General features: G+C 61.9%; 1 protein-coding gene across 3 annotated transcripts in view; it reads right to left on the reverse strand.

The window, feature by feature from the left end:
* Positions 1–21095, reverse strand: part of RNF40 (ring finger protein 40) — a gene marked incomplete at its 3' end in the record, with an annotated part of 38735 nt that overhangs the window by 12569 nt on the left and 5071 nt on the right. For all 3 annotated transcript variants that reach the window (XM_040334871.1, XM_040334870.1, XM_040334869.1), the window contains 5 exon segments: positions 4705–4851; positions 6041–6159; positions 6555–6782; positions 8877–9021; positions 11840–12007. In XM_040334871.1, coding sequence (XP_040190805.1) covers positions 4705–4851; positions 6041–6159; positions 6555–6782; positions 8877–9021; positions 11840–12007 — 807 coding nt within the window.

The following is a 21095-nucleotide window of genomic DNA, read 5'->3' on the forward strand; positions in this document are numbered from 1 at the left end:
AAGAGGCGGGGTCTCAGGAGATTTATAATGAGCAGAGAAGAGGCGGGGTCTCAGGAGGTTTATGATGAGCAGAGAAGAGGCGGGGTCTCAGGAGATTTATAATGAGCAGAGAAGAGGCGGGGTCTCAGGAGGTTTAGAATGAGAAGAGGCGGGGTCTCAGGAGGTTTAGAATGAGAAGAGGCGGGGTCTCAGGAGGTTTCGAATGAGAAGAGGCGGGGTCTCAGGAGGTTTCGAATGAGAAGAGGCGAGGTCTCAGGAGGTTTAGAATGAGAAGAGGCGGGGTCTCAGGAGATTTATAATGAGCAGAGAAGAGGCGGGGTCTCAGGAGGTTTAGAATGAGAAGAGGCGGGGTCTCAGGAGATTTATAATGAGCAGAGAAGAGGCGGGGTCTCAGGAGGTTTATAATGAGCAGAGAAGAGGCGGGGTCTCAGAAGGTTTAGAATGAGAAGAGGCGGGGTCTCAGGAGGTTTATAATGAGAAGAGGCGGGGTCTCAGGAGGTTTATGATGAGAAGAGGCGGGGTCTCAGGAGGTTTAGAATGAGAAGAGGCGGGGTCTCAGGAGGTTTATCATGAGCAGAGGCGGGGTCTCAGGAGGTTTAGAATGAGAAGAGGCGGGGTCTCAGGAGGTTTATGATGAGCAGAGAAGAGGCGGGGTCTCAGGAGGTTTATGATGAGCAGAGAAGAGGCGGGGTCTCAGGAGGTTTATGATGAGCAGAGAAGAGGCGGGGTCTCAGGAGGTTTATAATGAGAAGAGGCGGGGTCTCAGGAGGTTTATCATGAGAAGAGGCGGGGTCTCAGGAGGTTTATCATGAGAAGAGGCGGGGTCTCAGGAGGTTTATAATGAGCAGAGAAGAGGCGGGGTCTCAGGAGGTTTATAATGAGCAGAGAAGAGGCGGGGTCTCAGGAGGTTTATAATGAGAAGAGGCGGGGTCTCAGGAGGTTTATCATGAGAAGAGGCGGGGTCTCAGGAGGTTTATAATGAGCAGAGAAGAGGCGGGGTCTCAGGAGGTTTATGATGAGCAGAGAAGAGGCGGGGTCTCAGGAGATTTATGATGAGCAGAGAAGAGGCGGGGTCTCAGGAGATTTATGATGAGCAGAGAAGAGGCGGGGTCTCAGGAGGTTTATAATGAGCAGAGAAGAGGCGGGGTCTCAGGAGGTTTAGAATGAGAAGAGGCGGGGTCTCAGGAGGTTTAGAATGAGAAGAGGCGGGGTCTCAGGAGGTTTAGAATGAGAAGAGGCGGGGTCTCAGGAGGTTTATGATGAGCAGAGGCGGGGTCTCAGGAGGTTTATCATGAGCAGAGAAGAGGCGGGGTCTCAGGAGGTTTATCATGAGAAGAGGCGGGGTCTCAGGAGGTTTATAATGAGCAGAGAAGAGGCGGGGTCTCAGGAGGTTTATAATGAGCAGAGAAGAGGCGGGGTCTCAGGAGGTTTATAATGAGAAGAGGCGGGGTCTCAGGAGGTTTATAATGAGAAGAGGCGGGGTCTCAGGAGGTTTATCATGAGAAGAGGCGGGGTCTCAGGAGGTTTATAATGAGCAGAGAAGAGGCGGGGTCTCAGGAGGTTTATGATGAGCAGAGAAGAGGCGGGGTCTCAGGAGGTTTATCATGAGAAGAGGCGGGGTCTCAGGAGGTTTATAATGAGCAGAGAAGAGGCGGGGTCTCAGGAGGTTTATAATGAGAAGAGGCGGGGTCTCAGGAGGTTTATAATGAGAAGAGGCGGGGTCTCAGGAGGTTTATCATGAGAAGAGGCAGGGTCTCAGGAGGTTTATCATGAGAAGAGGCGGGGTCTCAGGAGGTTTATAATGAGCAGAGAAGAGGCGGGGTCTCAGGAGGTTTATGATGAGCAGAGAAGAGGCGGGGTCTCAGGAGGTTTATAATGAGCAGAGAAGAGGCGGGGTCTCAGGAGGTTTAGAATGAGAAGAGGCGGGGTCTCAGGAGGTTTAGAATGAGAAGAGGCGGGGTCTCAGGAGGTTTAGAATGAGCAGAGGCGAGGTCTCAGGAGGTTTAGAATGAGAAGAGGCGGGGTCTCAGGAGGTTTATCATGAGCAGAGAAGAGGCGGGGTCTCAGGAGGTTTATCATGAGAAGAGGCGGGGTCTCAGGAGGTTTATAATGAGCAGAGAAGAGGCGGGGTCTCAGGAGGTTTATGATGAGAAGAGGCGGGGTCTCAGGAGGTTTATGATGAGCAGAGAAGAGGCGGGGTCTCAGGAGGTTTAGAATGAGAAGAGGCGGGGTCTCAGGAGGTTTAGAATGAGAAGAGGCGGGGTCTCAGGAGGTTTATAATGAGCAGAGGCGGGGTCTCAGGAGGTTTATGATGAGAAGCGGCGGGGTCTCAGGAGGTTTATAATGAGAAGAGGCGGGGTCTCAGGAGGTTTATAATGAGCAGAGGCGGGGTCTCAGGAGGTTTATAATGAGAAGCGGCGGGGTCTCAGGAGGTTTAGAATGAGAAGAGGCGGGGTCTCAGGAGGTTTATAATGAGCAGAGGCGGGGTCTCAGGAGGTTTATAATGAGAAGCGGCGGGGTCTCAGGAGGTTTATAATGAGAAGAGGCGGGGTCTCAGGAGGTTTATAATGAGCAGAGAAGAGGCGGGGTCTCAGGAGGTTTAGAATGAGAAGAGGCGGGGTCTCAGGAGGTTTATAATGAGCAGAGGCGGGGTCTCAGGAGGTTTAGAATGAGCAGAGAAGAGGCGGGGTCTCAGGAGGTTTAGAATGAGAAGAGGCGGGGTCTCAGGAGGTTTAGAATGAGAAGAGGCGGGGTCTCAGGAGGTTTAGAATGAGAAGAGGCGGGGTCTCAGGAGGTTTATGATGAGCAGAGAAGAGGCGGGGTCTCAGGAGATTTATGATGAGCAGAGAAGAGGCGGGGTCTCAGGAGGTTTATAATGAGCAAAGAGGCGGGGTCTCAGGAGATTTATGAGCAGAGAAGAGGCGGGGTCTCAGGAGATTTATAATGAGCAGAGAAGAGGCGGGGTCTCAGGAGGTTTATAATGAGCAGAGAAGAGGCGGGGTCTCAGGAGATTTATAATGAGCAGAGAAGAGGCGGGGTCTCAGGAGATTTATAATGAGCAGAGAAGAGGCGGGGTCTCAGGAGGTTTATAATGAGCAGAGAAGAGGCGGGGTCTCAGGAGATTTATAATGAGCAGAGAAGAGGCGGGGTCTCAGGAGGTTTAGAATGAGAAGAGGCGGGGTCTCAGGAGGTTTATCATGAGAAGAGGCGGGGTCTCAGGAGGTTTATCATGAGAAGAGGCGGGGTCTCAGGAGATTTATAATGAGCAGAGAAGAGGCGGGGTCTCAGGAGATTTATAATGAGCAGAGAAGAGGCGGGGTCTCAGGAGATTTATAATGAGCAGAGAAGAGGCGGGGTCTCAGGAGATTTATAATGAGCAGAGAAGAGGCGGGGTCTCAGGAGATTTATAATGAGCAGAGAAGAGGCGGGGTCTCAGGAGGTTTATGATGAGCAGAGAAGAGGCGGGGTCTCAGGAGATTTATAATGAGCAGAGAAGAGGCGGGGTCTCAGGAGGTTTAGAATGAGAAGAGGCGGGGTCTCAGGAGGTTTAGAATGAGAAGAGGCGGGGTCTCAGGAGGTTTAGAATGAGAAGAGGCGGGGTCTCAGGAGATTTAGAATGAGAAGAGGCGGGGTCTCAGGAGGTTTAGAATGAGAAGAGGCGGGGTCTCAGGAGGTTTAGAATGAGAAGAGGCGGGGTCTCAGGAGGTTTAGAATGAGAAGAGGCGGGGTCTCAGGAGGTTTATCATGAGAAGAGGCGGGGTCTCAGGAGGTTTATCATGAGAAGAGGCGGGGTCTCAGGAGGTTTATCATGAGAAGAGGCGGGGTCTCAGGAGGTTTATCATGAGAAGAGGCGGGGTCTCAGGAGGTTTAGAATGAGAAGAGGCGGGGTCTCAGGAGGTTTAGAATGAGAAGAGGCGGGGTCTCAGGAGGTTTAGAATGAGAAGAGGCGGGGTCTCAGGAGGTTTATGATGAGCAGAGAAGAGGCGGGGTCTCAGGAGGTTTAGAATGAGAAGAGGCGGGGTCTCAGGAGGTTTATAATGAGCAGAGAAGAGGCGGGGTCTCAGGTTTATCATGAGAAGAGGCGGGGTCTCAGGAGGTTTATAATGAGCAGAGAAGAGGCGGGGTCTCAGGAGGTTTAGAATGAGAAGAGGCGGGGTCTCAGGAGGTTTATCATGAGCAGAGGCGGGGTCTCAGGAGGTTTATGATGAGCAGAGGCAGGGTCTCAGGAGGTTTATGATGAGAAGAGGCGGGGTCTCAGGAGGTTTATGATGAGCAGAGGCGGGGTCTCAGGAGGTTTATGATGAGCAGAGGCGGGGTCTCAGGAGGTTTATAATGAGCAGAGAAGAGGCGGGGTCTCAGGTTTATCATGAGAAGAGGCGGGGTCTCAGGAGGTTTATAATGAGCAGAGAAGAGGCGGGGTCTCAGGAGGTTTATGATGAGCAGAGGCGGGGTCTCAGGAGGTTTATGATGAGAAGAGGCGGGGTCTCAGGAGGTTTATCATGAGAAGAGGCGGGGTCTCAGGAGGTTTATCATGAGCAGAGGCGGGGTCTCAGGAGGTTTATGATGAGCAGAGGCGGGGTCTCAGGAGGTTTATGATGAGCAGAGGCGGGGTCTCAGGAGGTTTATGATGAGCAGAGGCGGGGTCTCAGGAATTTATAATGAGAAGAGGCGGGGTCTGGGCATTCCACTTGCTGGGCCACCAACCTGTTCCAGGGCCTCAGCCAGGTGACGGTTGAGCTTCTGCTCGTGTTTCCTCAGCTTCTCGATGTCCCACTGCAGATCTTCGATGCTCCGCTCCATCTCGGAGACTTTGGTTTCGGAGGAGACGGCGCGGTCCTGGAGCTCATGGTGCTGGGGGAGGACACAACCAGACAATAATCAAATCTACAGCTGAAGGAACATTGGATCTCATCAGCGAGCAGCGCAGGGAAGCTGTTGTAATAAACAGCCCCCCCTTTGTCAGGGACGTGTGTCATCATAGAAGGGGACCCCCCCTCTGTCAGGGACGTGTGTCATAGAAGGGGACCCCCCCCCTGTCAGGGACATGTGTCATCATAGAAGGGGACCCCCCCCTGTCAGGGACGTGTGTCATCATAGAAGGGGACCCCCCCCCCTCTGTCAGGGACGTGTGTCATAGAAGGGGACCCCCCTCTGTTAGGGACGTGTGTCATCATAGAAGGGGACCTCCCCTCTGTCAGGGACATGTGTCATCATAGAAGGGGACCCCCCCCTGTCAGGGACGTGTGTCATCATAGAAGGGGACCCCCCTCTGTCAGGGACGTGTGTCATAGAAGGGGACCTCCCCCGTGTCAGGGACGTGTGTCATCATAGAAGGGGACCTCCCCCTCTGTCAGGGACGCGTGTCATAGAAGGGGACCCCCCCCGTGTCAGGGACGTGTGTCATCATAGAAGAGGACCCCCCTCTGTCAGGGACGCGTGTCATCATAGAAGGGGACCTCCCCTCTGTCAGGGACGCGTGTCATCATAGAAGGGGACCTCCCCTCTGTCAGGGACGTGTGTCATAGAAGGGGACCTCCCCTCTGTCAGGGAAGTCATAGAAGGGTACCTCCCCCTCTGTCGGGGACGTGTGTCATCATAGAAGGGGACCTCCCCCTCTGTCAGGGACATGTGTCATCATAGAAGGGGACCTCCCCTCTGTCAGGGACGTGTGTCATAGAAGGGTACCTCCCCCTCTGTCAGGGAAGTCATAGAAGGGTACCTCCCCCTCTGTCAGGGACGTGTGTTGTCATAGAAGGGGACCTCCCCCTCTGTCAGAGACGTGTGTCCTGGAAGGGGACCCCCCCTCTGTCAGGGACGTGTGTCATAGAAGGGGACCCCCCTCTGTCAGGGACGTGTGTCATAAAAGGGGACCCCCCTCTGTCAGGGACGTGTGTCATCATAGAAAGGGACCCCCCCTGTCAGGGACGTGTGTCGTCCTGGAAGGGGACCCCCCCTCTGTCAGGGACGTGTGTCGTCCTGGAAGGGGACCTCCCCTCTGTCAGGGACGCGTGTCGTCCTGGAAGGGGACGTCCCCTCTCACCTGCAGGGAGATCCGGTGGTGCTTCTCCTGCAGGACGATGGCCAGGTCCTGCAGTCTGTGGTTCTCGGTGTTCAGCTCCTTGCTGAGGGTGCGCAGGGACTCATCCAGCTGCTCAGACGCTGTTCAGAGAGAAATGAGAGTCACATGACATGAAGGGCCCCTCCCCTAAATAGAACTAGCCTGGGGGTGACCCATCATACACACACACAGGGGGTGGGGCCTGTACATATAACTGCTGATCTAGACGCTTCAGTACCGACTAGACTTCCTTCACTGGCTACATGCTCGCCCCGGGTTAGCGACATCACCGGCTCGGAGTGGGTTAGTGACCCCCCAACATACAGGTCAGAGGTTAGCCACGCCTTCCCCTGGGCCTCCCACAATGCAATGCCGGTGGCCTCGGTGACAGATGGGGGTCTGTCATGTGGCATTGTGTGTATGGGGGGGGAGGGGTCCCCCATATCTCTGTACTCTTCACGAGCTCCGCCCACACCTGGACATGTCCTTGCCTTACCTCTGCTGTGAATGCGCTCACACAGTTCCTGGACCCGCCGGTGCAGCTTGCTGGAGGTCTCTAGGACCCAGGACACGGCTCTCTTACTGAACTCCATGCGTTCTTGTAGCTGCAGATCGATCTCCTCAGGCGTACTGCTGGCAAGCGTAGCCAGGAAGTTCAGAGAGGATTCTGGGAGCGATCCGGGGGGCTCCGGTGCCGGGGGGACGGCGGGAGGTGCGGGGGGGTCTGCAAGAATCAAAAGGAGGAGCTAAGAGCCAAAAAGACGACCAGGAGTGATGGAATACTCCGCCTTCAATCATCCCGCAGCCAATCACACGTCCCACACCCAACGAGCCCCGCCTCCAATTACACGTCCCACACACAACGAGCCCCGCCTCCAATAACATGTCCCACACAACGAGCCCCGCCTCCAATCACACGTCCCACACCCAATGGGCCCCACCTCCAATCACACCCAACGAGCCCCGCCTCCAATCACACGTCCCACACACAACGAGCCCCGCCTCCAATTACACGTCCCACACACAACGAGCCCCGCCTCCAATTACACGTCCCACACACAACGAGCCCCGCCTCCAAGCACACGTCCCACACACACACAGTGAGCCCCGCCTTCAATCACACGTCCCACACCCAACGAGCCCCGCCTCCAATCACACGTCCCACACACAACGAGCCCCGCCTCCAATCACACCCAACGGGCCCCGCCTCCAATCACACGTCCCACACACAACGAGCCCCGCCTCCAATCACACGTCCCACACACAACGAGCCCCGCCTCCAATCACACGTCCCACACACAACGAGCCCCGCCTCCAATCACACGTCCCACACACAACGAGCCCCGCCTCCAATCACACCCAACGGGCCCCGCCTCCAATCACACGTCCCACACACAACGAGCCCCGCCTCCAATTACACGTCCCACACACAACGAGCCCCGCCTCCAATCACACCCAACGGGCCCCGCCTCCAATCACACGTCCCACACACAACGAGCCCCGCCTCCAATCACACGTCCCACACACAACGAGCCCCGCCTCCAATCACACGTCCCACACACACACAGTGAGCCCCGCCTTCAATCACACGTCCCACACACGAGCCCCGCCTCCAATCACACGTCCCACACACAACGAGCCCCGCCTCCAATTACACGTCCCACACACAACGAGCCCCGCCTCCAATCACACGCCCCACACACAACGAGCCCTGCCTCCAATCACACCCAACGGGCCCCGCCTCCAATCACACGTCCCACACACAACGAGCCCCGCCTCCAATTACACGTCCCACACACAACGAGCCCCGCCTCCAATCACACCCAACGGGCCCTGCCTCCAATCACACGTCCCACACACAACAAGCCCCGCCTCCAATCACACGTCCCACACACACACAGTGAGCCCCGCCTCCAATCACACGTCCCACACACAACGAGCCCCGCCTCCAATCACACGTCACACACACACACACAACGAGCCCCGCCTCCAATCACACGTCCCACACACAACGAGCCCCGCCTCCAATAACACGTCCCACACACAACGAGCCCCGCCTCCAATCACACGTCCCACACACAACGAGCCCCGCCTCCAATAACACGTCACACACACACACCCAACGGAACCCGCCTCCAATCACACGTCCCACACACAACGAGCCCCGCCTCCAATAACACGTCCCACACACAACGAGCCCCGCCTCCAATAACACGTCCCACACACAAGGAGCCCCGCCTCCAATCACACGTCCCACACACAACGAGCCCCGCCTCCAATAACACGTCACACACACACACCCAACGGAACCCGCCTCCAATCACACGTCCCACACACAACGAGCCCCGCCTCCAATCACACGTCCCACACACAACGAGCCCCGCCTCCAATCACACGTCCCACACACACACAACGAGCCCTGCCTCCAATAACACGTCCCACACAACGAGCCCCGCCTCCAATTACACGTCCCACACCCAACGGAAGCCGCCTCCAATCACACGTCCCACACCCAACGGGCCCCGCCTCCAATCACACCCAACGGGCCCCGCCTCCAATCACACGTCCCACACCCAACGGGCCCCGCCTCCAATCACACGCCCCACACCCAACGGAACCCGCCTCCAATCACACGCCCCACACACAGCAGACTCCGCCTCCAATCACACGTCCCACACACAGCAGACTCCGCCTCCAATCACACGTCCCACACACAGCAGACTCCGCCTCCAATCACACATCGGGCTCTGCCTCCAATCACATGTACCACATAGTTGACTCCGCCTCCAATCACCCTGCCCCCCCCCCCCCCCATTACCTTTACTGTCAGTCTCCTCTGAGGCCTTGGGGCCCTCTGCTCCAGCATGGCTCTCTTTTGGTTCCTCCTTCTCTGGGGCCACAGGCTGGGGGGGCGGCGGCTCATTATCGGAACGCTTTAACAAGAGCTGCACATTCTCATCTAGCTGAGAGGAGAGAGAAGAGCAATGTGTTCAGGAAGAGAGAGAGAGAGAGAGAGAGAGAGAGAGAGAGAGAGAGCCGGGGTCAGAGAAGGGAGAGAGAGCCGGGGTCAGAGAAGGGAGAGAGAGAGCGCCGGGGTCAGAGAAGAGAGAGAGAGCGCGAGAGCGTCGGGGTCAGAGAAGAGAGAGAGAGCGCCGGGGTCAGAGAAGGGAGAGAGAGCCGGGGTCAGAGAAGGGAGAGAGAGCCGGGGTCAGAGAAGGGAGAGAGAGCACTGGGGTCAGAGAAGGGAGAGAGAGCACTGGGGTCAGAGAAGGGAGAGAGCGCCGGGGTCAGAGAAGGGAGAGAGAGCACTGGGGTCAGAGAAGGGAGAGAGCGCCGGGGTCAGAGAAGGGAGAGAGAGCACTGGGGTCAGAGAAGGGAGAGAGCGCCGGGGTCAGAGAAGGGAGAGAGAGCACTGGGGTCAGAGAAGGGAGAGAGAGCGCCGGGGTCAGAGAAGGGAGAGAGAGCACTGGGGTCAGAGAAGGGAGAGAGAGCGCCGGGGTCAGAGAAGGGAGAGAGCACTGGGGTCAGAGAAGGGAGAGAGAGCGCCGGGGTCAGAGAAGGGAGAGAGCGCCGGGGTCAGAGAAGGGAGAGAGAGCACTGGGGTCAGAGAAGGGAGAGAGCACTGGGGTCAGAGAAGGGAGAGAGAGCGCCGGGGTCAGAGAAGGGAGAGAGCGCCGGGGTCAGAGAAGGGAGAGAGCGCCGGGGTCAGAGAAGGGAGAGAGAGCGCCGGGGTCAGAGAAGGGAGAGAGCGCCGGAGTCAGAGAAGGGAGAGAGCGCCGGGGTCAGAGAAGGGAGAGAGCGCCGGGGTCAGAGAAGGGAGAGAGCGCCGGGGTCAGAGAAGGGAGAGAGCGCCGGGGTCAGAGAAGAGAGAGAGAGCCGGGGTCAGAGAAGAGAGAGAGCGCCGGGGTCAGAGAAGGGAGAGAGAGCACTGGGGTCAGAGAAGGGAGAGAGCGCCGGGGTCAGAGAAGGGAGAGAGCGCCGGGGTCAGAGAAGAGAGAGAGAGCCGGGGTCAGAGAAGAGAGAGCCGGGGTCAGAGAAGAGAGAGCCGGGGTCAGAGAAGAGAGAGAGCGCCGGGGTCAGAGAAGGGAGAGAGAGCACTGGGGTCAGAGAAGGGAGAGAGAGCACTGGGGTCAGAGAAGGCAGAGAGAGCCGGGGTCAGAGAAGGGAGAGAGCGCCGGGGTCAGAGAAGGGAGAGAGCGCCGGGGTCAGAGAAGGGAGAGAGCGCCGGGGTCAGAGAAGGGAGAGAGGAGCGCCGGGGTCAGAGTAGAGAGTACTGGTACTGTGTAAGATTAGGGAGTAGCGGGTCATAGCAGGAAGCAATGGGTCGGATAAGGGGAAGCAATGGGTCGGGAGGGTCGGAGTCGGGAGGGCCGGAGTTGGGAGGGCCGGAGTCAGGAGGGCCGGGTCGGAGTCGGGAGGGCCGGGTCGGAGTCGGGAGGGCCGGAGTCAGGAGGGCCGGGTCGGAGTCGGGGGGGCCGGGTCGGAGTCGGGAGGGCCGGGTCGGAGTCGGGAGGGCCGGAGTCGGGAGGGCCGGGTCGGAGTCGGGAGGGCCGGGTCGGAGTCGGGAGGGCCGGGTCGGAGTCGGGTGGGCCGGGTCGGAGTCGGGAGGGCCGGAGTTGGAAGGGCCGGAGTCAGGAGGGCCGGGTCGGAGTCGGGAGGGCCGGGTCGGAGGCGGGAGGGCCGGAGTCAGGAGGGCCGGGTCGGAGTCGGGAGGGCCGGGTCGGGAGGGCCGGAGTCAGGAGGGCCGGGTCGGAGTCGGGAGGGCCGGGTCGGAGTCGGGAGGGCCGGAGTCAGGAGGGCCGGGTCGGAGTCGGGAGGGCCGGGTCGGAGTCGGGAGGGCCGGGTCGGAGTCGGGAGGGCCGGAGTCGGGAGGGCCGGGTCGGAGTCGGGAGGGCCGGGTCGGAGTCGGGAGGGCCGGGTCGGAGTCGGGTGGGCCGGGTCGGAGTCGGGAGGGCCGGAGTTGGAAGGGCCGGAGTCAGGAGGGCCGGGTCGGAGTCGGGAGGGCCGGGTCGGAGTCGGGAGGGCCGGAGTCAGGAGGGCCGGGTCGGAGTCGGGAGGGCCGGGTCGGGAGGGCCGGAGTCAGGAGGGCCGGGTCGGAGTCGGGAGGGCCGGAGTTGGAAGGGCCGGAGTCAGGAGGGCCGGGTCGGAGTCGGGAGGGCCGGGTCGGAGTCGGGAGGGCCGGAGTCGGGAGGGCCGGGTCGGAGTCGGGAGGGCCGGAGTCGGGAGGGCCGGAGTTGGGAGGGCCGGAGTCGGGAGGGCCGGGTCGGAGTCGGGAGGGCCGGAGGGCCGGAGTCGGGAGGGTCAGGAGGGCCGGAGTCAGGAGGGCCGGGTCGGAGTCGGGAGGGCCGGGTCGGGAGGGCCGGGTCGGAGTCGGGAGGGCCGGGTCGGAGTCGGGAGGGCCGGAGTCAGGAGGGCCGGGTCGGAGTCGGGAGGGCCGGGTCGGAGTCGGGAGGGCCGGAGTCGGGAGGGCCGGGTCGGAGTCAGGAGGGCCGGAGTTGGGAGGGCCGGGTCGGAGTCGGGAGGGCCGGGTCGGAGTCGGGAGGGCCGGAGTTGGGAGGGCCGGAGTCAGGAGGGCCGGGTCGGAGTCAGGAGGGCCGGAGTTGGGAGGGCCGGAGTCAGGAGGGCCGGGTCGGAGTCGGGAGGGCCGGAGTTGGGAGGGCCGGAGTCAGGAGGGCCGGGTCGGAGTCGGGAGGGCCGGAGTTGGGAGGGCCGGAGTCCTTCCTTCAGAAATGAGCCCACAGTTCAGCACGGAGATCAGTCAGATGTTGGCGCTGCCCCTACCCGGCTCCAGTATCGGTTGACGATGAGCAGAGTGGCGTCATCGGTGGCCTGTCTCTTCTCCAGCTTCTCGATCTTCTCCCGGAGTTCATCCTCAAATCCCTGCCGCTGCTCCAACCGCTCCGCCAACTTCTTGTTCTTAAACTGCAGAACCTTCATATCCATCTCCTCCTACAGGGGGCAGAATGAGGGAAATTACCCAGTGCCCGACATCCGTACACCCCATAAGTGTGCCCACCCTCCCCCGCACTGTGCCCGACATCCGTACACCCCATAAGTGTGCCCACCCTCCCACACAGCACCCGACATCCGTACACCCCATAAGTGTGCCCACCCTCCCCCGCACTGTGCCCGACATCCGTACACCCCATAAGTGTGCCCACCCTCCCACACAGCACCCGACATCCGTACACCCCATAAGTGTGCAGACCCTCCCCCGCACTGTGCCCGACATCCGTACACCCCATAAGTGTGCCCACCCTCCCACACAGCACCCTCCCCCGCACTGTGCCCGACATCCGTACACCCCATAAGTGTGCCCACCCTCCCACACAGCACCCGACATCCGTACACCCCATAAGTGTGCCCACCCTCCCCCGCACTGTGCCCGACATCCGTACACCCCATAAGTGTGCCCACCCTCCCACACAGCACCCGACATCCGTACACCCCATAAGTGTGCAGACCCTCCCCCGCACTGTGCCCGACATCCGTACACCCCATAAGTGTGCCCACCCTCCCACACAGCACCCGACATCCGTACACCCCATAAGTGTGCAGACCCTCCCCCGCACTGTGCCCGACATCCGTACACCCCATAAGTGTGCCCACCCTCCCACACAGCACCCTCCCCCGCACTGTGCCCGACATCCGTACACCCCATAAGTGTGCCCACCCTCCCACACAGCACCCGACATCCGTACACCCCATAAGTGTGCCCACCCTCCCCCGCACAGTGCCCGACATCCGTACAGCCCATAAGTGTGCCCACCCTCCCCCGCACAGTGCCCGACATCCGTACAGCCCATAAGTGTGCCCACCCTCCCCCGCACTGTGCCCGACATCCGTACACCCCATAAGTGTGCCCACCCTCCCCCGCATAGTGCCCGACATCCGTACACCCCATAAGTGTGCCCACCCTCCCCCGCACTGTGCCCGGCATCCGTACACCCCATAAGTGTGCCCACCCTCCCCCGCACAGTGCCCGACATCCGTACACCCCATAAGTGTGCCCACCCTCCCCCGCACTGTGCCCGACATCCGTACACCCCATAAGTGTGCCCACCCTCCCCCGCACTGTGCCCGACATCCGTACACCCCATAAGTGTGCCCACCCTCCCCCGCACAGTGCCCGACATCCGTACACCCCATAAGTGTGCCCACCCTCCCCCGCACTGTGCCCGACATCCGTACACCCCATAAGTGTGCCCACCCTCCCCCGCACAGTGCCCGACATCCGTACACCCCATAAGTGTGCCCACCCTCCCCCGCACTGTGCCCGGCATCCGTACACCCCATAAGTGTGCCCACCCTCCCACACAGCACCCCCCCCCACACTGTGCCCGACATCCGTACACCCCATAAGTGTGCCCACCCTCCCACACAGCACCCTTCCCCGCACTGTGCCCGACATCCGTACACCCCATAAGTGTGCCCACCCTCCCACACAGCACCCTTCCCCGCACTGTGCCCGACATCCGTACACCCCATAAGTGTGCCCACCCTCCCCCGCACTGTGCCCGACATCCGTACACCCCATAAGTGTGCCCACCCTCCCCCGCACTGTGCCCGACATCCGTACACCCCATAAGTGTGCCCACCCTCCCACACAGCACCCGACATCCGTACACCCCATAAGTGTGCCCACCCTCCCCCGCACTGTGCCCGACATCCGTACACCCCATAAGTGTGCCCACCCTCCCACACAGCACCCTTCCCCACACTGTGCCCGACATCCGTACACCCCATAAGTGTGCCCACCCTCCCACACAGCACCCCCCCCCACACTGTGCCCGACATCCGTACACCCCATAAGTGTGCCCACCCTCCCCCGCACTGTGCCCGACATCCGTACACCCCATAAGTGTGCCCACCCTCCCCCGCACTGTGCCCGACATCCGTACACCCCATAAGTGTGCCCACCCTCCCCCGCACTGTGCCCGACATCCGTACACCCCATAAGTGTGCCCACCCTCCCGCACAGCACCCTCCCCCGCACTGTGCCCGACATCCGTACACCCCATAAGTGTGCCCACCCTCCCCCGCACTGTGCCCGACATCCGTACACCCCATAAGTGTGCCCACCCTCCCACACAGCACCCGACATCCGTACACCCCATAAGTGTGCCCACCCTCCCCCGCACTGTGCCCGACATCCGTACACCCCATAAGTGTGCCCACCCTCCCCCGCACAGTGCCCGACATCCGTACACCCCATAAGTGTGCCCACCCTCCCCCGCACTGTGCCCGACATCCGTACACCCCATAAGTGTGCCCACCCTCCCCCGCACTGTGCCCGACATCCGTACACCCCATAAGTGTGCCCACCCTCCCACACAGCACCCGACATCCGTACACCCCATAAGTGTGCCCACCCTCCCACACAGCACCCTCCCCCGCACTGTGCCCGACATCCGTACACCCCATAAGTGTGCCCACCCTCCCCCGCACAGTGCCCGACATCCGTACACCCCATAAGTGTGCCCACCCTCCCCCGCACAGCGCCCGACATCCGTACACCCCATAAGTGTGCCCACCCTCCCCCGCACAGTGCCCGACATCCGTACAGCCCATAAGTGTGCCCACCCTCCCCCGCACTGTGCCCGACATCCGTACACCCCATAAGTGTGCCCACCCTCCCCCGCATAGTGCCCGACATCCGTACACCCCATAAGTGTGCCCACCCTCCCCCGCACTGTGCCCGACATCCGTACACCCCATAAGTGTGCCCACCCTCCCCCGCACAGTGCCCGACATCCGTACACCCCATAAGTGTGCCCACCCTCCCCCGCACTGTGCCCGACATCCGTACACCCCATAAGTGTGCCCACCCTCCCCCGCACAGTGCCCGACATCCGTACACCCCATAAGTGTGCCCACCCTCCCCCGCACAGTGCCCGACATCCGTACACCCCATAAGTGTGCCCACCCTCCCCCGCACTGTGCCCGGCATCCGTACACCCCATAAGTGTGCCCACCCTCCCCCACAGCACCCCCCCCCACACTGTGCCCGACATCCGTACACCCCATAAGTGTGCCCACCCTCCCGCACAGCACCCGACATCCGTACACCCCATAAGTGTGCCCACCCTCCCCCGCACAGTGCCCGACATCCGTACACCCCATAAGTGTGCCCACCCTCCCCCGCACAGTGCCCGACATCCGTACACCCCATAAGTGTGCCCACCCTCCCACACAGCACCCGACATCCGTACACCCCATAAGTGTGCCCACCCTCCCACACAGCACCCTCCCCCGCACTGTGCCCGACATCCGTACACCCCATAAGTGTGCCCACCCTCCCCCGCATAGTGCCCGACATCCGTACACCCCATAAGTGTGCCCACCCTCCCCCGCACAGCGCCCGACATCCGTACACCCCATAAGTGTGCCCACCCTCCCCCGCACAGTGCCCGACATCCGTACAGCCCATAAGTGTGCCCACCCTCCCCCGCACTGTGCCCGACATCCGTACACCCCATAAGTGTGCCCACCCTCCCCCGCATAGTGCCCGACATCCGTACACCCCATAAGTGTGCCCACCCTCCCCCGCACTGTGCCCGACATCCGTACACCCCATAAGTGTGCCCACCCTCCCCCGCACAGTGCCCGACATCCGTACACCCCATAAGTGTGCCCACCCTCCCCCGCACTGTGCCCGACATCCGTACACCCCATAAGTGTGCCCACCCTCCCCCGCACAGTGCCCGACATCCGTACACCCCATAAGTGTGCCCACCCTCCCCCGCACAGTGCCCGACATCCGTACACCCCATAAGTGTGCCCACCCTCCCCCGCACTGTGCCCGGCATCCGTACACCCCATAAGTGTGCCCACCCTCCCACACAGCACCCCCCCCCACACTGTGCCCGACATCCGTACACCCCATAAGTGTGCCCACCCTCCCGCACAGCACCCGACATCCGTACACCCCATAAGTGTGCCCACCCTCCCCCGCACAGTGCCCGACATCCGTACACCCCATAAGTGTGCCCACCCTCCCACACAGCACCCCCCCCCCACACTGTGCCCGACATCCGTACACCCCATAAGTGTGCCCACCCTCCCACACAGCACCCTTCCCCGCACTGTGCCCGACATCCGTACACCCCATAAGTGTGCCCACCCTCCCACACAGCACCCTTCCCCGCACTGTGCCCGACATCCGTACACCCCATAAGTGTGCCCACCCTCCCCCGCACTGTGCCCGACATCCGTACACCCCATAAGTGTGCCCACCCTCCCCCGCACTGTGCCCGACATCCGTACACCCCATAAGTGTGCCCACCCTCCCACACAGCACCCGACATCCGTACACCCCATAAGTGTGCCCACCCTCCCCCGCACTGTGCCCGACATCCGTACACCCCATAAGTGTGCCCACCCTCCCACACAGCACCCTTCCCCACACTGTGCCCGACATCCGTACACCCCATAAGTGTGCCCACCCTCCCACACAGCACCCCCCCCCACACTGTGCCCGACATCCGTACACCCCATAAGTGTGCCCACCCTCCCCCGCACTGTGCCCGACATCCGTACACCCCATAAGTGTGCCCACCCTCCCCCGCACTGTGCCCGACATCCGTACACCCCATAAGTGTGCCCACCCTCCCCCGCACTGTGCCCGACATCCGTACACCCCATAAGTGTGCCCACCCTCCCGCACAGCACCCTCCCCCGCACTGTGCCCGACATCCGTACACCCCATAAGTGTGCCCACCCTCCCCCGCACTGTGCCCGACATCCGTACACCCCATAAGTGTGCCCACCCTCCCCCGCACTGTGCCCGACATCCGTACACCCCATAAGTGTGCCCACCCTCCCACACAGCACCCGACATCCGTACACCCCATAAGTGTGCCCACCCTCCCACACAGCACCCTCCCCCGCACTGTGCCCGACATCCGTACACCCCATAAGTGTGCCCACCCTCCCCCGCATAGTGCCCGACATCCGTACACCCCATAAGTGTGCCCACCCTCCCCCGCACAGCGCCTGACATCCGTACACCCCATAAGTGTGCCCACCCTCCCCCGCACAGTGCCCGACATCCGTACAGCCCATAAGTGTGCCCACCCTCCCCCGCACTGTGCCCGACATCCGTACACCCCATAAGTGTGCCCACCCTCCCCCGCATAGTGCCCGACATCCGTACACCCCATAAGTGTGCCCACCCTCCCCCGCACTGTGCCCGGCATCCGTACACCCCATAAGTGTGCCCACCCTCCCCCGCACAGTGCCCGACATCCGTACACCCCATAAGTGTGCCCACCCTCCCCCGCACTGTGCCCGACATCCGTACACCCCATAAGTGTGCCCACCCTCCCCCGCACTGTGCCCGACATCCGTACACCCCATAAGTGTGCCCACCCTCCCCCGCACTGTGCCCGGCATCCGTACACCCCATAAGTGTGCCCACCCTCCCCCGCACAGTGCCCGACATCCGTACACCCCATAAGTGTGCCCACCCTCCCCCGCACAGTGCCCGACATCCGTACACCCCATAAGTGTGCCCACCCTCCCCCGCACTGTGCCCGGCATCCGTACACCCCATAAGTGTGCCCACCCTCCCACACAGCACCCCCCCCCACACTGTGCCCGACATCCGTACACCCCATAAGTGTGCCCACCCTCCCCCGCACAGTGCCCGACATCCGTACACCCCATAAGTGTGCCCACCCTCCCCCGCACTGTGCCCGACATCCGTACACCCCATAAGTGTGCCCACCCTCCCCCGCACAGTGCCCGACATCCGTACACCCCATAAGTGTGCCCACCCTCCCCCGCACAGTGCCCGACATCCGTACACCCCATAAGTGTGCCCACCCTCCCCCGCACTGTGCCCGACATCCGTACACCCCATAAGTGTGCCCACCCTCCCCCGCACAGTGCCCGACATCCGTACACCCCATAAGTGTGCCCACACTCCCCCGCACAGTGCCCGACATCCGTACACCCCATAAGTGTGCCCACCCTCCCCCGCACTGTGCCCGGCATCCGTACACCCCATAAGTGTGCCCACCCTCCCCCGCATAGTGCCCGACATCCGTACACCCCATAAGTGTGCCCACCCTCCCACACAGCACCCCCCCCCACACTGTGCCCGACATCCGTACACCCCATAAGTGTGCCCACCCTCCCGCACAGCACCCGACATCCGTACACCCCATAAGTGTGCCCACCCTCCCACACAGCACCCCCCCCCCACACTGTGCCCGACATCCGTACACCCCATAAGTGTGCCCACCCTCCCGCACAGCACCCGACATCCGTACACCCCATAAGTGTGCCCACCCTCCCCCGCACAGTGCCCGACATCCGTACACCCCATAAGTGTGCCCACCCTCCCACACAGCCCCCCCCCCCCACACTGTGCCCGACATCCGTACACCCCATAAGTGTGCCCACCCTCCCCCGCACTGTGCCCGACATCCGTACACCCCATAAGTGTGCCCACCCTCCCACACAGCACCCGACATCCGTACACCCCATAAGTGTGCCCACCCTCCCCCGCACAGCACCCGACATCCGTACACCCCATAAGTGTGCCCACCCTCCCCCGCACAGTGCCCGACATCCGTACACCCCATAAGTGTGCCCACCCTCCCACACAGCACCCTCCCCCGCACTGTGCCCGACATCCGTACACCCCATAAGTGTGCCCACCCTCCCCCGCACAGTGCCCGACATCCGTACAGCCCATAAGTGTGCCCACCCTCCCCCGCACTGTGCCCGACATCCGTACACCCCATAAGTGTGCCCACCCTCCCCCGCACAGCGCCCGACATCCGTACACCCCATAAGTGTGCCCACCCTCCCCCGCACAGTGCCCGACATCCGTACAGCCCATAAGTGTGCCCACCCTCCCCCGCACTGTGCCCGACATCCGTACACCCCATAAGTGTGCCCACCCTCCCCCGCATAGTGCCCGACATCCGTACACCCCATAAGTGTGCCCACCCTCCCCCGCACTGTGCCCGGCATCCGTACACCCCATAAGTGTGCCCACCCTCCCCCGCACTGTGCCCGACATCCGTACACCCCATAAGTGTGCCCACCCTCCCCCGCACTGTGCCCGACATCCGTACACCCCATAAGTGTGCCCACCCTCCCACACAGCACCCCCCCCCACACTGTGCCCGACATCCGTACACCCCATAAGTGTGCCCACCCTCCCACACAGCACCCTTCCCCGCACTGTGCCCGACATCCGTACACCCCATAAGTGTGCCCACCCTCCCCCGCACAGTGCCCGACATCCGTACACCCCATAAGTGTGCCCACCCTCCCCCGCACTGTGCCCGACATCCGTACACCCCATAAGTGTGCCCACCCTCCCCCGCACAGTGCCCGACATCCGTACACCCCATAAGTGTGCCCACCCTCCCCCGCACAGTGCCCGACATCCGTACACCCCATAAGTGTGCCCACCCTCCCCCGCACTGTGCCCGGCATCCGTACACCCCATAAGTGTGCCCACCCTCCCACACAGCACCCCCCCCCCCACACTGTGCCCGACATCCGTACACCCCATAAGTGTGCCCACCCTCCCGCACAGCACCCGACATCCGTACACCCCATAAGTGTGCCCACCCTCCCCCACACTGTGCCCGACATCCGTACACCCCATAAGTGTGCCCACCCTCCCACACAGCACCCCCCCCCACACTGTGCCCGACATCCGTACACCCCATAAGTGTGCCCACCCTCCCGCACAGCACCCGACATCCGTACACCCCATAAGTGTGCCCACCCTCCCCCGCACTGTGCCCGGCATCCGTACACCCCATAAGTGTGCCCACCCTCCCGCACAGCACCCTCCCCCGCACTGTGCCCGACATCCGTACACCCCATAAGTGTGCCCACCCTCCCGCACAGCACCCGACATCCGTACACCCCATAAGTGTGCCCACCCTCCCCCGCACTGTGCCCGGCATCCGTACACCCCATAAGTGTGCCCACCCTCCCGCACAGCACCCTCCCCCGCACTGTGCCCGACATCCGTACACCCCATAAGTGTGCCCACCCTCCCACACAGCACCCCCCCCCACACTGTGCCCGACATCCGTACACCCCATAAGTGTGCCCACCCTCCCGCACAGCACCCGACATCCGTACACCCCATAAGTGTGCCCACCCTCCCCCACACTGTGCCCGACATCCGTACACCCCATAAGTGTGCCCACCCTCCCACACAGCACCCTTCCCCGCACTGTGCCCGACATCCGTACACCCCATAAGTGTGCCCACCCTCCCACACAGCACCCTCCCCCGCACTGTGCCCGACATCCGTACACCCCATAAGTGTGCCCACCCTCCCCCGCACAGCGCCCGACATCCGTACACCCCATAAGTGTGCCCACCCTCCCCCGCACAGTGCCCGACATCCGTACAGCCCATAAGTGTGCCCACCCTCCCGCACAGCCCCCCCCCCCCACACTGTGCCCGACATCCGTACACCCCATAAGTGTGCCCACCCTCCCGCACAGCACCCGACATCCGTACACCCCATAAGTGTGCCCACCCTCCCCCGCACTGTGCCCGACATCCGTACACCCCATAAGTGTGCCCACCCTCCCCCGCATAGTGCCCGACATCCGTACACCCCATAAGTGTGCCCACCCTCCCCCGCACTGTGCCCGGCATCCGTACACCCCATAAGTGTGCCCACCCTCCCCCGCACAGTGCCCGACATCCGTACACCCCATAAGTGTGCCCACCCTCCCCCGCACTGTGCCCGACATCCGTACACCCCATAAGTGTGCCCACCCTCCCCCGCACTGTGCCCGACATCCGTACACCCCATAAGTGTGCCCACCCTCCCCCGCACAGTGCCCGACATCCGTACACCCCATAAGTGTGCCCACCCTCCCCCGCACAGTGCCCGACATCCGTACACCCCATAAGTGTGCCCACCCTCCCCCGCACTGTGCCCGGCATCCGTACACCCCATAAGTGTGCCCACCCTCCCACACAGCACCCCCCCCCACACTGTGCCCGACATCCGTACACCCCATAAGTGTGCCCACCCTCCCGC

Source organism: Rana temporaria, unplaced genomic scaffold (genome assembly GCF_905171775.1).
Source record: "Rana temporaria unplaced genomic scaffold, aRanTem1.1, whole genome shotgun sequence".
In the NCBI taxonomy this organism is placed as follows: domain Eukaryota; kingdom Metazoa; phylum Chordata; class Amphibia; order Anura; family Ranidae; genus Rana; species Rana temporaria.